Source organism: Lepidochelys olivacea (genome assembly GCF_965140295.1).
Source record: "Lepidochelys olivacea isolate rLepOli2 genome assembly, chromosome: 8".
In the NCBI taxonomy this organism is placed as follows: Eukaryota; Metazoa; Chordata; order Testudines; family Cheloniidae; genus Lepidochelys; species Lepidochelys olivacea.
In genome coordinates, this window is record NC_140418.1 from 103,415,034 (window position 1) to 103,431,975 (window position 16,942).

A 16,942-nucleotide genomic window follows, 5' to 3' on the forward strand; every position below is an offset into this window, starting at 1 on the left:
TCACCAATTTGCCTAGGTGACTACAGACCCAGACCCTTGGATCTTAAGAACAATGAACAATCCTCCCAACACTTGCACTCCCCCTTTCCTGGGAAATGTTGGATAAAAAGCCTCACCAATTTGCATAGGTGACCACAGACCCAAACCCTTGGATCTGAGAACAATGAAAAAGCATTCAGTGTTTTACAAGAAGACTTTTAATAAAAAATAGAAGTAAATAGAAATAAAGAAATCCCCCCTGTAAAATCAGGATGGTATATATCTTACAGGGTAATTAGATTCAAAAACATAGAGAACCCCTCTAGGCAAAACCTTAAGTTACAAAAAAGATACACAGACAGAAATAGTTATTCTATTCAGCACAATTATTTTCTCAGCCATTTAAAGAAATCATAATCTAACACATACCTAGCTAGATTACTTACTAAAAGTTCTAAGACTCCATTCCTGTTCTGTCCCCGGCCAAGACGACTACAGACAGACACACAAACCCTTTGTTTCTCTCCCTCCTCCCAGCTTTTGAAAGTATCTTGTCTCCTCATTGGTCATTTTGGTCAGGTGCCAGCGAGGTTACCTTTAGCTTCTTAACCCTTTACAGGTGAGAGGAGCTTTCCCCTGGCCAGGAGGGATTTCAAAGGGGTTTACCCTTCCCTTTATATTTATGACACGCCCCCCAAATCTCAGCTAGGGTGAAACACTGGCTGGGATTTCTTCCTGGAGCTCTAGGAAAACAGAGTTAATAAGACACATGCATCTCTAAATATACTACCAAGTACATAAAGACTAACAATATTTTCCACTTCTCAAGGACGATTTTAACCAGTTGATTCTGGGAAACTTTCACGGGAGAGTGCATCAGCCACTTTGTTAGAAGCTCCTGAGATGTGTTGGATGTCGAAATCAAAATCTTGGAGAGCTAAACTCCACCGAAGAAGTTTTTTGTTAGTTTCTTTGAGGGTGTGAAGCCACTTTAGTGCAGCATGGTCGGTTTGCAGGTGGAAACGCCGTCCCCAAACATATGGGCGTAGCTTTTCCAGAGCGTAGACAATGGCATAACATTCTTTTTCAGTGACTGACCAGTTGCTTTCCCTCTCAGACAGTTTTTTGCTGAGAAACACTACAGGGTGGAATTCTTGATCAGGTCCTTTCTGCATTAAAACTGCTCCCACACCACGCTCGGATGCATCTGTGGTTACTAGGAACGGTTTGTCAAAGTCTGGGGCCCTTAGTACAGGGTCAGACATGAGTGTCGCTTTAAGCTTGTTAAAGGCCTTCTGACACTTTCCGGTCCACTGAACAGCATTTGGCTGTTTCTTTTTGGTTAGGTCTGTCAGTGGGGCAGCGATTTGGCTGTAGTGCGGTACAAATCGTCTGTAATAACCGGCCAAGCCTAAGAAGGACTGAACCTGTTTCTTTGACTTTGGGACAGGCCACTTTTGGATAGCATCCACTTTGGCCTGTAGGGGGCTGATAGTTCCTTGACCCACCTGGTGTCCAAGGTAAGTCACTCTGTTTAGGCCTATTTGACACTTCTTAGCCTTAACAGTTAGTCCTGCCTCCCTTATGCGCTCAAGGACTTTTTGTAGATGTTCCAGGTGGTCTGCCCAGGAATCCGAAAATATGGCCACATCGTCAAGGTAGGCGACTGCATATTCTCCTAATCCCGCTAGGAGACCATCTACAAGTCTTTGGAAAGTGGCGGGTGCATTTCGCAGCCCGAAAGGGAGTACATTAAATTCATACAGCCCGAGATGTGTGATGAAGGCTGACCTTTCCTTGGCAGATTCATCTAGCGGTACCTGCCAGTACCCCTTGGTTAAGTCCAAGGTAGAGATGAACTGGGCCCTTCCCAGTTTCTCTAATAGTTCATCTGTGCGTGGCATGGGATAGTTGTCTGGGCGAGTTACAGCATTTAGCTTATGGTAGTCCACGCAAAAACGTATTTCCCCATCTGGTTTGGGAACTAGAACCACTGGAGATGCCCATGCACTTTCAGAGGGGCGGATTACACCCATCTGTAACATATCCTGGATCTCCCGTTCTATAGCAGTTTTAGCTTGAGGAGACACCCGGTAAGGTTGGACCCTAATTGGGTGAGCATTACCTGTGTCAATGGAGTGGTATGCCCGTTCAGTCAGTCCTGGGGTGGCTGAGAACGTTGGCGCGTAGCTAGTGCACAGCTCCTGGATCTGCTGTCGCTGCATACGCCCAAGGGTCATGGAGAGGTTCACCTCTTCCACACCACCAGCACATTTCCCTTCGTAGTAGACACCTTCAGGCCACTCAGCGTCGTCTCCTCCCTGGGCTGTAAACTGACAAACCTTTAATTCTCTGGAATAAAAGGGCTTTAGAGAATTAATATGATACACCTTAGGCTTTCGGTTGGAGGTGGGGAATGCTATGAGATAATTAACAGCTCCCAGGCGCTCCTGGACCACGAATGGCCCTTCCCACGATGCTTCCATTTTATGGGCCTGGAGCGCCTTTAAGACCATGACCTGGTCTCCTACTTTGAAGGAACGCTCTCTGGCATGTTTATCATACCAGGCTTTTTGCTCTTTTTGAGCATCCTGTAAGTTTTCTCTAGCAAGGGCTAAAGAGGTTCGGAGGGTGTTTTGTAGGTTGGTTACAAAGTCCAGAATGTTAGTTCCTGGAGAAGGTGTAAATCCCTCCCATTGCTGCTTCACCAACTGCAATGGCCCCTTAACCTCACGGCCATATACAAGTTCAAATGGGGAAAACCCTAAACTGGGATGTGGTACAGCTCTGTAGGCAAAGAGCAACTGCTGCAATACTAGGTCCCAATCATTGGAGTGCTCATTTACGAATTTACGTATCATGGCCCCCAAAGTTCCATTAAACTTCTCCACCATGCCATTTGTTTGATGATGGTAAGGAGTGGCAACCAAGTGATTTACCCCATGAGCTTCCCAAAGGTTTTTCATAGTTCCTGCCAGGAAATTAGTCCCTGCATCTGTGAGGATGTCGGAGGGCCAACCTACCCTGGCAAAAATGTCTGCTAGTGCCTGGCACACACTTTTAGCCCTGGTGTTGCTTAGAGCTACTGCTTCCGGCCATCGGGTGGCAAAATCCATGAAAGTCAGTATGTACTGCTTTCCTCTGGGTGTCTTTTTCGGAAAAGGACCCAGAATATCCACAGCTACTCGCTGAAATGGAACTTCAATGATGGGGAGTGGCTGGAGAGGAGCTTTGACCTGGTCTTGGGGTTTTCCCACTCTTTGGCACACCTCACAAGACTGGACATAGGTAGAAACATCCTTGCCCATTCCCTCCCAGTGGAATGACCCCCCCAAACGGTCTTTGGTCCTGTTCACCCCAGCATGGCCACTAGGGTGATCATGGGCTAAGCTCAAGAGCTTGGCCCGGTATTTAGTTGGAACTACCAACTGTCTCTGAGGATGCCAGTCTTCCTGGTGTCCCCCAGAAAGAGTTTCCTTGTATAAAAGTCCTCTTTCTACAACAAACCTGGATCGATTAGAAGAGCTGAGAGGCGGTGGGTTGCTCCGTGCCGCCGTCCAAGCTCTCTGGAGGCTTTCATCTGCTTCCTGTTCGGTCTGGAACTGTTCCCTTGATGCTGGAGACATCAGTTCCTCATGGGATTGTGGACCTAGGCTTGGTCCCTCTGGAAGCGATATAGGGGATGGAGCTGTTTCTGTTGACTGTGAACCGCTCTCGGCTGGTGCACTATGTTGGGATTCAGGCTCCGGCTGAGCCTCTTGTGTAGGGTTATCGGCTGCTGCCAGTTCAGGTTCGGTGGGGCCCTCTGGTGTTGAGGTTGCAAGTACTGGATTCAGTGCTGACACGGGGTCTGGTGTTGGTTGTTTGGCTGGTTCCGGTTCTGGGACTGGTTCCGTCTGGGTCTCTGGGACTGGATCCACTACTGCTGTTGCAGACATTGGCCTGGGGTCCAGGTCCATCACCTCTGACTGGGTCCTGATAGAAGTTTCCGGAACAGAGCTAGGCCTCACGGCTTGTTTAGCCTGGTTGCGGGTGACCATTCCCACCCTCTTGGCCTGCTTCACATGATTGGCCAAGTCTTCCCCCAACAGCATGGGGATGGGATAATCATCATAGACTGCAAAAGTCCACATTCCTGACCAGCCCTTGTACTGGACAGGCAACTTGGCTGTAGGCAAATTGAAAGAGTTGGACTTGAAGGGTTGAATCGTCACTTGGATCTCTGGGTTGATTAAATTGGGGTCCACTAAGGAAGCATGGATAGCTGACACTTGTGCTCCGGTGTCCCTCCACGCGGTGACCTTCTTCCCACCCACACTCACAGTTTCCCTCCGCTCCAAGGGTATCTGGGAGGTATCTGGGCCTGTGGACCTCTGGTGTGATTCCGGTGCAATGAACTGTAATCTGTTGGGGTTCTTGGGGCAGTTGGCCTTTACATGCCCCAGCTCGTTACACTTAAAACATCGTCCAGCTGACGGGTCACTGGGGCGAGGAGGGTTGCTGGAGAACGGGGTGGTGGGACGATAAGGGGTCTGGAGGGTTCTTTGGGAGGTAGGTGGGGCTTTGGGCGGCCCCCGGTAATAGGGTGTGGTCTGGGGTGGTCCCTTCTGGTCTCCGCTCCAACTGCGACCAGTTTTCTTCTTCTCTGCCACCTCCACCCATCTGGCTCCAATCTCTCCTGCCTCAATTACAGTTTTGGGTTTCCCATCTAGGATGTATCTTTCTATTTCCTCAGGAACACCCTCTAAGAATTGTTCCATTTGCATTAGGAAGGGCAAATTTACTGGAGATTCAACACTTGCTCCTGATATCCAGGCATCCCAATGTTTTACAATGTGGTAGGCATGTCGGGTAAATGACATGTCTGGTTTCCACCTTAGGGCTCTGAACCTCCGACGAGACTGCTCGGGTGTTATCCCCATTCTGACTCTCGCCTTGGATTTAAACAGTTCATACTTGTTCATGTGTTCTTTAGGCATTTCAGCTGCCACCTCAGCTAAGGGTCCACTGAGCTGCGGCCTCAGCTCTACCATGTATTGGTCAGTAGAGATGTTGTACCCAAGGCAGGCCCTTTCGAAGTTTTCTAAGAAGGCCTCAGTATCATCACCTGCCTTGTAGGTGGGGAACTTTCTGGGATGGGAAGTGGTACCTGGAGAAGGATTGCTAGGGTTTGTTGGTATATTCTGCTGGGCCTTTATCCTCTCCATCTCCTCCACATGCTTCCTCTCTTTTTCCTTCTCCTCCTCCTTCAGCCGCATGAGTTCTATCTGTCTTTCATGTTCCCTTTGTTTTTCCTCAGCCTGAAATTTGGCTAATTCCAGCTGTAGTCGAGCTGAGGATTTGGCCATTCTAACCTCTCTGTTTTTAACTAACTTTACACCCGAGGTTTAGAAATAAACAAACAAAACTTGGCTGTAAAATTTTGCTGTGCTGGAATAGAATACCTATTCTCTGATAGTGATTGTCAGCCTACAGAAAAAGACAATTCCCTTGTCTCTGCTCTGGGCCCAAATTAAAGCAAAAAACCTCCAACTACTTGGAAACCTGCTTACCCAGCCCAAAGAAGAAAAAAAATTTCTTTTCAAACCTGTGCTCCTTGTAAAACAAAAAAAAAAAATCAAAATCCTAAAAAAAACCTGCCACTTTTGTCTCCAGGCAAATGGGTAGAGCACACACCCCCTATTTACTTTTAGGAAGAAAAGAAAAAAAAAAACCTCTGGGTTGGAAGACTGTGAATTTCCCTGCAGGAGTTAAGTACCCTGCCTCCAGGCAAGAAAACCTGCAATTCACAAGATAATCCCCTTTTGTCTCTGCTTGGCCACAAAGCAGAGAGAAACCAAGCTGCTTTCAGTTTCAAAGCTGCCTTCTGGACTTCCTAAAAATTCCTTTTTAAAATCTGTATTTCTAGTTCAAAAAATCTCAACTGGATCTCAAAATGATTTCAGGTTAATCCCACCACTGTGCCACCATGTCAAGGTTCCTCCCCCACTCTGAACTCTAGGGTACAGATGTGGGGACCTGCATGAAAAACCTCCTAAGCTTATCCTTACCAGCTTAGGTTAAAACTTCCCCAAGGTACAAAATATTACCCCCGTTATCCTTGGAATGGCCGCTACCACCACCAAACTAATACTGGTTACTGGGGAAGAGCTGTTTGGACGCGTCCTTCCCCCCAAAATACTTCCCAAAACCTTGCACCCCACTTCCTGGACAAGGTTTGGTAAAAAGCCTCACCAATTTGCCTAGGTGACTACAGACCCAGACCCTTGGATCTTAAGAACAATGAACAATCCTCCCAACACTTGCACTCCCCCTTTCCTGGGAAATGTTGGATAAAAAGCCTCACCAATTTGCATAGGTGACCACAGACCCAAACCCTTGGATCTGAGAACAATGAAAAAGCATTCAGTGTTTTACAAGAAGACTTTTAATAAAAAATAGAAGTAAATAGAAATAAAGAAATCCCCCCTGTAAAATCAGGATGGTATATATCTTACAGGGTAATTAGATTCAAAAACATAGAGAACCCCTCTAGGCAAAACCTTAAGTTACAAAAAAGATACACAGACAGAAATAGTTATTCTATTCAGCACAATTATTTTCTCAGCCATTTAAAGAAATCATAATCTAACACATACCTAGCTAGATTACTTACTAAAAGTTCTAAGACTCCATTCCTGTTCTGTCCCCGGCCAAGACGACTACAGACAGACACACAAACCCTTTGTTTCTCTCCCTCCTCCCAGCTTTTGAAAGTATCTTGTCTCCTCATTGGTCATTTTGGTCAGGTGCCAGCGAGGTTACCTTTAGCTTCTTAACCCTTTACAGGTGAGAGGAGCTTTCCCCTGGCCAGGAGGGATTTCAAAGGGGTTTACCCTTCCCATTATATTTATGACACCCCGGAAGGAAATGGCTGGATTTTAAAGCCAGTTCAGAGTGCAGCTGCCTGCTGACTCAGCCATCAAGGGCTCCCCAGGGCCCCTTCATCTCTCTCAGCCGCAAGGGTGAAACTTGTGCATGGACAGGACAGGGCTTTCTTGGCAACTGGCCCACGCCTAGGGAACATGCTGGGAAGAGATCAGCATGGGTGTGAACCTCAGCAGCTTCAGGGTGGAATGAAAAACCCGCTCTCTTCAATCAGCCTGCTCACAAGAACCCCGCCAACACCACATATGCATAGAAACCCCTTCCTGCAGAATGGGAAAAGGAGGGTGGGGGAAACTGAGATCTCCTAGTCTGCAGAGTGTCTAAGGTGCTCCAATACCCTGGTGATGGGCACAGTCTAAGAACCTAGATAGATGGATAGAAAAAGCTACAAGCAGTCAGCTCCCATTGCTCGTCCTCTCAGGAAGGGCTCACTACCTCACCGGTCTGGGCGTTGACTCCACTCAGCAAGTGAATGCATCACAAATTCGAGCCCTTACCACATGACTCAGAGGAGTGTTTGTAGGTATAGTTATAGCCGGGGTACCCAGATGGCGCTGGTACACATTGTCTTACACGTTCTCTTTATTAGCAGCTGAGCCAGCTTTTAGTCTTGGAAGAAATGCTGAGTTGTTGGTTTTCTGATGTGGTTCTTTTGGCAGCAGCTGTAGCAAGCAGCAAGGGAGTTTGCTCTCTGGCTTAACATCGCTAATGAGAGTCAGTTCTTGAGGCAGGAATGCTCTATGGGAATGGGGCATTGGTGTTGAGTGGAGATTGCCCTGCATGCTGTTTGCGACCACCTCTCCCCCAGGACTGGTTTTTAGGCGTAAATAAATCCAGCCCCCACATCACTGATTGTTCCTCCAATGAGAGGCCAACTGGCAAGGCCCCTTATGTGGCGCTGCTGCTTAGCAAAGAGAGATGGTAGCATTTTAGCTCGGATAAAAAAATAACGAGGTTTATCCATCCTCATCTACTGTGTTGGCAGATGCGCCTAGAGCTGTGCAGAGGATGGATGTTCTGTTTCACAAAGGATTTTGAGACTTCAGAATCTGGCTTCATTCCAAATCAGAGCAAAACTCAAACTTTTAAATTCTCCATGAAGGCATTCTCCATTCTCCGCTTTGGGTCGTTCAAAACATTTCATTTCCATTTCGACTCATTTAGTAAATAAAAAGTCATTCAAAATGAAAAAAGGTGGTTTCCAAATGAAAAATTGAACTGTTTCATTCCAAAAATGTTGAAATGGGACATTTCAATATGGTCAACTTTTTTCTCCCCCCAAACCATTCTGGCAAAAACTACCATCTTTCGGGGAGCAGTTCACTTTTGATGGAAGTAGATACTCCAGCAGAATATCGATCAGTCAAAGTTTCTCTGACCAGTGCTAGCTAAACGCTGGATGAAGGGAGGAAAAATCCTTCCATATTATAGTAACTCCATGGTTAGCGCTTACCATCCCTAGAACTTACTTGACTTCAGAAAGAGGCGTGAACATCATTACTTGTATTCTACAGATTGGAAAGTGATTTGGCAGAGTTGGGATTAGAACCCAGCTCTTGACTCCCAAGCCAGTGTCCAATCCACTGGACTGAATTGGGTTTCACATGTTCCTGAGGCGTTGCTCACTGTCACAGCCAAGATACCAGAATAGATGGTCTGTTCCAATGTGGTCATTTTCACGTTCACTATGGATGGACTCACCAGATGCATAAGCCTTGCACTGAGTCAGTTTCATCTGGGCTAATGGACTGTACGTAAATGAAACCTCTGTAATGTGCCATAGCTGCACAGAAATCAAAATAAAAAAAACAGATAAAATAAATGTCTGGGACGGAACTGGAGCCGATATTTTAGACATTCATCATGCTATAGGGGGTAAAAAAGCTTTCTTGACCCACTAAAACCTTATTCGCTTTTGTTCCCAGAAGCCAAAACCATGCCCTTACCGGTGAAAGACGTGCCTCGTCTTTTATGTGTGTATCCCTAAATGTAATTTGTTCAATGGCTTTAGGGCAAGCCACTAATTCTGCAATTCATTTTGCTTCCAGGGTTCTGTCAAATGGCCTTTGGATGGAATTGTGACGATTACAATTTTTCCATAAAGTGATTTATCGAAATCGTTAGCAATATACTCTAAGCAAAACCCACTGCTACCCTTTTAATCCTCTGCCGAGCACAGCAAACGCAAACCACTTTTTTGAATAATAGGGACTTGGAAATATACAGTGATTAAGATGTGCAGTTTTCTTTTTCTCCTCTCTCTCTCTCCTTAATGGAATGGAAACTATAATCATGAAAACACAGTAAAGCTTCTTAATCGAGGAGCTGCAGAAGGTGTCCAATGAACAATTAAGTGGCTCTCCAGTTACTTTGAATTTATGTAGGTATTAATGAAAACAAAAGAGGCCCTACTTTGCAAATACAACTGCAGAGGAAATGCAAAGTTTATCTAATTCTGCTGGTAATAGCTTATCTAAAGTGATCACTCTCCTTACAATGTATGATAATCAAGGTGAGCCATTTCCAGCACAAATCCAGCAGGAGAGTGGGGTGGGGGGAGAGAAAACCTGGATTTGTGCTGGAAATGGCCCACCTTGATTATCATACACATTGTAAGGAGAGGTTTTCAGAGTAACAGCCGTGTTAGTCTGTATTCGCAAAAAGAAAAGGAGGACTTGTGGCACCTTAGAGACTAACCAATTTATTAGAGCATAAGCTTTCGTGAGCTACACGAAAGCTTATTTTTCGTGAGCTACACGAAAGCTCATGCTCTAATAAATTGGTTAGTCTCTAAGGTGCCACAAGTACTCCTTTTCTTATTGTAAGGAGAGTGATCACTTTAGATAAGCTATTACCAGCATGAGAGTGGGGTGGGGGGAGAGAAAACCTTTTGAAGTGATAAACACCCATTTTTTCATGGTCTGTGTGTATAAAAACCTCCTCACTGCATTTTCCACTTTTATGCATCCGATGAAGTGAGCTGTAGCTCATGAAAGCTTATGCTCAAATAAATTGGTTAGTCTCTAAGGTGCCACAAGTCCTCCTTTTCTTTTTGCGAATACAGACTAACACGGCTGCTGCTCTGAAACCTGTCATTTTGGTAGAAAAGTCGCAGGTTTGAAGATGGAACAGTGAGGAAAAAGCAAACGCGGAGAAGCTACACAAAAAACCACCCTTAAGGTGCAATCTCAAGCTTCACAGTCCGATATTCCCTAAAGTCCCTTTTCTACAAGTTACTTATTTCCTGAACAGTTTCCCATCATGCCCTCTGTCCTGGAGGGGATCCAGTCTTTCAGAGACAGCAGCCCATTCAGGGCACGTTTACACTCCAAACGCTGAATCGGCACAGCCGCAGTGCTTTGATGAAGACGCTCTAAGCCGATGGGAGAGAGTTCTAAGGCCTGGTCTACACTGAGGGAGGTGGGGGAGCTAAGTCAGTCTAAGTTACACAACTTCAGCTACGAAAATAGCGTAGCGGAAGTCAACGTACTTAGAGCTACTTACCGTGGTGTCTTCACCGGTGGAGTCCCGGAGTCGACGGGAGAGCGCTCGGCGGTCAATTTATTGCATCTTCACTAGACGAGATAAATCGACCCCCACTGGATTGATCGCTCCGGAGGTAAGTGTAGACATGCCCTTCGTTATGCCTCTTCCATGCGAGGCAGTAGTTATGTGGGCGGAAGAAGCTCTCCTGCCAACACAGTGCTGTCTAGACAGGGGTGAATGTAAAGGTCAGTATAAATACGTCGCACACCCCGAGCAATGTAGTTATACCAAAGTAAGTGAGTATTTTAGACCTGGACTTAGATGCTGGCTGGCCCTCAGTTTCTGGACAGATGCCACTTTCTTTCAAACCCCTTCCCTTTTAAGAAGGTTTTCAGGGATTATTTTTCCTTTCTCTCAGGCTATGGTAATTTATGGTTACAGAGAGAGAGAGACTTCCTCCTTCCTTAATTCTCTGAGAGTGGCTGGTGGGGGGTAGGAGGAGGGTTTCTTTTCGGTTTCGTTGTCTTTCCATTAATGGTCCACCATTCTCTTTCCCTGGGTTGTACAGTGCTAGGTCCCTGAAGTTAGTTTTGGTGAAAGCAAGAGAGGTAGCCCCCCCCCCCGCCTGATTGCTTTGCCCACCCCTCCCACCCCCCATGTTGTGAAGTCCTGCTGCAGTTGCTCTATAGTTACCGTTACAATATCCTACACCCATGCCGACACTCATACCCACAGTATCGCTGACCCCAAATGTTCCAAAATCGGGAGTCAGGCTCACCAAGAAAATCACGAGATTGGCTTTAAAATCATGAGATGATGTAAAAATGGTAGCTGGGGTGGTCTTTTTATTTGCCTTCCAGTTTTGAGCCTTTCGGGTGCCCGGGGGCCACATGTTGAAGCTTTCTCCACAGCCACGAGGGTTAGAAACTTCCTTTTTTTTAAAAAAAAAATGAAGGCTGAAATCATCACATCTCCACCTGACTCCAGGAGCTAGGGATTTAAAGAAAACAATTATAATGAGACTCATGACAATGACTTGGCAACACTATCAGCCCACAACCTGTCTACAGATCTTAATGGCCATCAAGTTCAGAGCATTACATGCCTTCCTCTAAGATCTGACCTGACACGACACATATTTCTGCACAAATTATTTGTGTTTGATGAAAAACACAAAGCATCACCTCTCCACCGGCCGCCCTGCCACAAATTATTTGTGTTTGATGAAAGCATCTCTTCCAAAAAAGCATCCCGTCCTGATCTGAAGACAGCGAGAGCTGGAGAATCCATCTGTTCCCTTGGTAGTTTGTTCCAATGGTTGATCACCCTCGCTGCTAAAAATTGGTGCCTTATTTGTCATTTGAATGTGTCTGACTTAGGCTTCCAGCCACTGGCTCTTGTTCTGCCTTGTGCAGCTAGATTGAAGAGCCCTTTAGTGGCCAGTGTTTTCTCCTTGAGAAGGTACTTATACCGTGAAATCAAGACGCCTCTTGAGTTCTGGACACCGATCTGCGCTGAGTATTGGGCACACACAATGGCATTGCCTGACTCTGTTTTAAGTGGCTCAGGTGTCACTGAATGCTGCAGGGGAAACAGCGCACTTGCCCAGGAAGTGATGGAGAGCTTTATTTTCAAAGGCTTTGCTTTGAACTGATTGGGTCCGGTGTAAACCAGCTGAACTCTGCTGAAATCAATGTAGGGCAGTAGTGCCCAGAGCCCACAATCCCCAGGGTGTAATTGACTATCCTGGATGTTTCAGAGTAACAGCCGTGTTAGCCTGTATTCGCAAAAAGAAAAGGAGGACTTGTGGCACCTTAGAGACTAACCAATTTATTTGAGCATGAGCTTTCGTGAGCTGTGTAATTGACTTTGGAGCACAAGGGGATCATTAGATCCCAGGACTTCTGCAGAGGTGGATGGTCTGTTTCCCTCACCTCTGATTGGCTGACCGATCAATATCATGGCAACCACAAAAGCCAAACAGCTGGGTGAAACAATGACTTTAGTAAATCTTTTAATTAACGAAGCAAGGCAGGCGTGCCAGTGGGAGGTCGTACCGCAGTCCCAGGGTGGGGTGTGTGTCTGAGACACACTGGGATAAAAAAGAGAGACAAATAGCTCCAGGATTGAAAGCAGGCATTGAAAGGGGCTGGAGGGATGGTGTTTAAGAAACAGGAATGGTGGATTTTAGAAAGATGTGCTGCCATTTGCCTCTCCTGCTGAAGAGCCCAGAGCAGAGGACCCTGGAGACTGGGGGAAAGAGAGAACTCCGAGAGGGAGTTCCCCAACTCATTCTTGGAATGGGGAGCATTTCATGGAGAGCCTGGCCAAGCTGCAGAAGACTGACCAATCTGTGTTGAGACCCTAGGTCTGAGTTTCAAAGTCTTTAGGTGCCTAAAAACACAGGAAAATCAGTCCCTCTGTGCTTTCTCCACCAGGTCTGAGGGACACTTCTCATCCCTCACCCTGCCCCCACAGCTCTCAAAAACTATGGCAAATCATGTGGCAATCTGAATCAATAGCAGGGTGCACGCACTTCGGATATGAAAAGGAGTTCTTGTGGCACCTTAGAGACTAACCAATTTATTTGAGCATAAGCTTTCGTGAGCTACAGCTCACTTCATCGGATGCATCCGATGAAGTGAGCTGTAGCTCACGAAAGCTTATGGCTCAGATAAATTGGTTAGTCTCTAAGGTGCCACAAGTCCTCCTTTTCTTTTTGAGAATACAGACTAACACGGCTGTTACTTCGGATATGGAGACCCTCCTGCTAGCCACTGGGTAGGAAGGGTGACCTAGTGAACAGTATGCTGGACTGGGATTCACGAAGTCTGGGTTCAGTTTCTGACTCAGCTACAGGTTCTCTTGGGCAAGTCACTTAACTCTACCCCATGCCTCAGTTCCCATCTGTAAAATGGGCATAACTGATTTAAGGCCACATGGGACCATTAGATCATCGAGCCCAGCGATTCTCAAACTTCATTGCACCGTGACACCCCCTTCTGACAACAAAAATTACTACATGACCCCAGGCAGGGGATGGAGGGGCAGAGCCCAAGCCCAGCCACCCCGGGGTGAAGCCCTTTGGCTTCAGCCCTGGGCTCCAGCGAATCCAATGCTGGCCCTGGCAACCCCATTAAAATGGGGTCACAGCACACTTTTTGGGATCCTGACCCACAGTTTGAGAACTGCTGATCTAGTCTGACCTCCTGCATAGTGCAGGCCAGAGAGTTTTACCCTGCTACCCCTGTATTGAGCCTACTCATTTGTGTTTGATTAAAACATAGCTTCAAGAAAGGCATCTTGTCTTATGGTACTTCCCTGTCTCCCGGACAAAACGGTTGTGAGGCATTCAGATGGTACACTGATAAAGGCCATAGGAGTACCAAGGGAGACAGAAAGGTCATTTCCTGTGGATTCTCAGTACAGCCTTGGCTTTATGTGGGTGTACCCAGTTGGCGTATATATAATAGCCTTTCAACCAAAGAGGTGAGGTGGTTGAATATTTGTTCCCCATTGAATAAGTGTTTGTCCAGCACACTGAGGCTGTGATCCCTGACTGGAACCTGTCGTTACTAGGGTGATTTAGAGCAACGTTATTAGAAGCATTGATCAGTTATGTCTGAATGCATTCATTTCTAAAGTCGTGATTTTGTTTCTCCTGGATCGACCCATTTCCTGCTTGAGGAACTCCACTAAAAATAATCGTTGAAAAATGAATCCAGGATCTTTTTTATTTATTTATGTTCATAGATAGCAATATATGGATTTCTTATATAAAATTTCCTTTCCACCCCCACACACCCCGTAAACAGACAGGGCTCAGTCCCGCTGCAATTACTGGGGCTAAACTCCCAGTGAAATCCAATTCTGAGGGGAGATCAAATGAATTTCAGGTGTGTGATCCAAATCGCTTTAAACTCAGTACAACTGACTGACTGCAGGGGGCGTTGCACCAGGCCCTCCCCGCCACATGCCGCCTGTTCCAGGACTGGAAGGCATTTTAGCCAAATCCTGCGGTCCTCTCTCAGGCAAGACACCCACTGTCATCAGGTGAAACTTCCCAACGAGGGGGAAGGCAGTGGAAGACCTGCCTGGGTGAGGACTGCAGAAATTCAACCTAAAGGCTTCCAGTGGGGGGATTTATGTCTCTTCTTCCCCCAGTAACTGCAGTTCAGTTCCTCCCAGGATTACAGCATGCAGACAAAGGATTTCCGGGGGGGGAGAATCTGACACAGGGTTAGTTTTCTCCCGACAAGAAGCAGGATCTGCGCTTGTAAAGGTCTGACCCTCGGGATCCTGCTGGAATATGATCAACAGGAACACACCCACAAGTGCTAGCCTCTCTTCCCCCAGGTTTCCCAAATGATCCTCCCTACAGGAGCAGGGTTTCATTCCCTTCAAACAGAGCCAGCGTCTAGGTGCCTTTCCAGAGCTATGCATGTGCTGTGACATTGAAAGGGTTTATCTGGAGGGGAGAAGAGAGAGAAGGAAGCTGCTCATATGCCACGGATATTTATCCCCTGGCTTAAGAACCCTGGCTTGTGGGGGGGGGCAGGGGTTATTCTGTCGACATCACCAAATCTCCTGGTGGCTCCGTTAAGCCTCCGAAAGGCATTCTGCTCACTGGACAGCTGTATTGCCACCCGGAGCTGCTTGGCTTGGAAAAGCAACTGGAATTGTTAGAAGAAGAGCCAGAAGCAGAAAGAGAGAGAGACACACACTAGACAGCACCACGGAATCAAATGTTATTCACAGGGACATCTGTAGGGATAGACGTGCTAAATAAAACAAGCAGGAACGCTGGATGCTTAGAAGCAGCAGGTCAGTCCCCCTGGACAAACCCGTAAAGCAAAATTGGGAGACCTATCCTCCTTCAGTTTGGTGGCGGGGCTTCCTGGTCTTTTATATAGAAGCTGGACCATGCTGTGTGTGTTTTCATTTCAGGACCACCTCCTCTGGCTGATTTTATTTAAAAAAAAAGGAATCTGGGGAGAGATTCTGCTGGAAGAAGTTGATGAAATGTTTGCAGAGTGATAACACACCTGCAATGGAGTAGACCTGCATATGTGGATATTTTTTGGAGCTCAAAGTGATCTGCTGAATTTTCCTGCTTTTGTATATTTTGTTTCCCTTTTGAGGTCAATCTCTGGGATGTGCCTATTTTGAAACTGGGGCTAAGAATGACTGTGTGGATTGTGGGAAGAGGCAGTGTTGGCTGCTGAAATGCCAAAGCTGAGTCCGGGGAACTAGAAAAAAGCGACAATCCCTGGCAATTTTTGTTCTCACGAAGGAGGGTCACCTGCTAAAAGAAGCTGGAGAAGGGGAACTTATCTTTCCTTTCCAGATGACTGAAAATATCAGGAGAATTCTCTCCTTCCAGTTTTCATCTGCTGGGAGCATCCGAGAGAAAAAGTTGCGAAACAGTAATGATACAGGTCAGGTTTACTCCAGCACCTACTTCTCAGTAAGGAACTTCACAACCTCAGGATCCGACTCGGTGCATTTCATAATGTAAAGCAAGTGTGTGTCCATTTGTGTGTGGGCATGTGACTGCGCGCATGTGTGTGATCATGTAAGAACCTGCATGGTGAGTCCAGCCCAGAGAGACTTTCTCACACCAGTTTGAGTGTATGGTTCACCGAAAGCCCATTGACTCTACCCTGGGTCACTACCTTTTTACATCTCTTGGGTTTGGAGGCTTCTCTCTCCTTTGCAATTATGATCATTTGCAACATCAGCGCAATCAAAGATTGGAGCACTTTCCTCTCGCAGATCCTCCCCAGCATCAACAAGACCCTCAGCTTAGTTCAGCAGGTGGAAGCCAGCACCAGCTCGGTGGTGAGTGTCCTGCAGGACCCAAAGCAAGAGAACTACCTGTCCGACAGCCCGTCCATGAATTCCAGCAACTTCACCACTGACCTGGACCACTTATTCCAGTATTCGTACTCGGAAAATGACCAGCTCTACAAGGAGTACAAGCCTCCTGCCCGGGATGCTATCCCTTTGCCCAAGGCGGTGCTCTACCTTCTCATGGCCGCACTGGTGGTGGTCGCGGTGGCATACGCCATTGTCGGCCACCTCATCAAGGACCTCGTTCACGATTTGATCGGTGAGTGTTGGAGTGACACGCTCACAATGCTGAGTTTAGTGCCCTGTGCCGGGTGATGTGAGTGGCCTGTGATCTACGGGATGATTTTACGGGGTCCCTTCTAGCCTTAAACTTTGACTCGAAGCCCAAAGGCCCCATTCCAAAACGCAATGAAGTTGATGGGAGTTTTTCCACTGACCTCAATGGGCTTTGGACCAGGCCCTAATTCCCCACTAGTCGAAGCATTTAGTACAGGTATCTGAGATTGTAGACAGTGAGCTCCCTGGAAGACAGATTCTCTGTGTTTGTACAGTACCTAGCAGAATGGGGTCCTGATCAAGGATCGGGGTCCTGAGGCTGCTGCCACAATAGAAAGAAAAGAATGGTGCAGAAGAGCTGTATGTTTCTAAAGAAGCTAAGCACTGCCCTTTCGTGCCTGTGAAATGCCCGCGCTTTAAA

General features: G+C 46.8%; 1 protein-coding gene across 1 annotated transcript in view; it reads left to right on the forward strand.

The window, feature by feature from the left end:
• Positions 1-14,693: 14,693 nt before the first annotated feature.
• LOC311525397 (uncharacterized protein) overlaps positions 14,694-16,942 on the forward strand; it is a 29,142-nt gene continuing 26,893 nt past the window's right edge. The window contains exon 1 of the mRNA XM_084637508.1: positions 14,694-16,504. Coding sequence (XP_084493634.1) covers positions 16,114-16,504 — 391 coding nt within the window. The 5' untranslated portion in view covers positions 14,694-16,113. The remainder of the gene's footprint in view (positions 16,505-16,942) is intronic.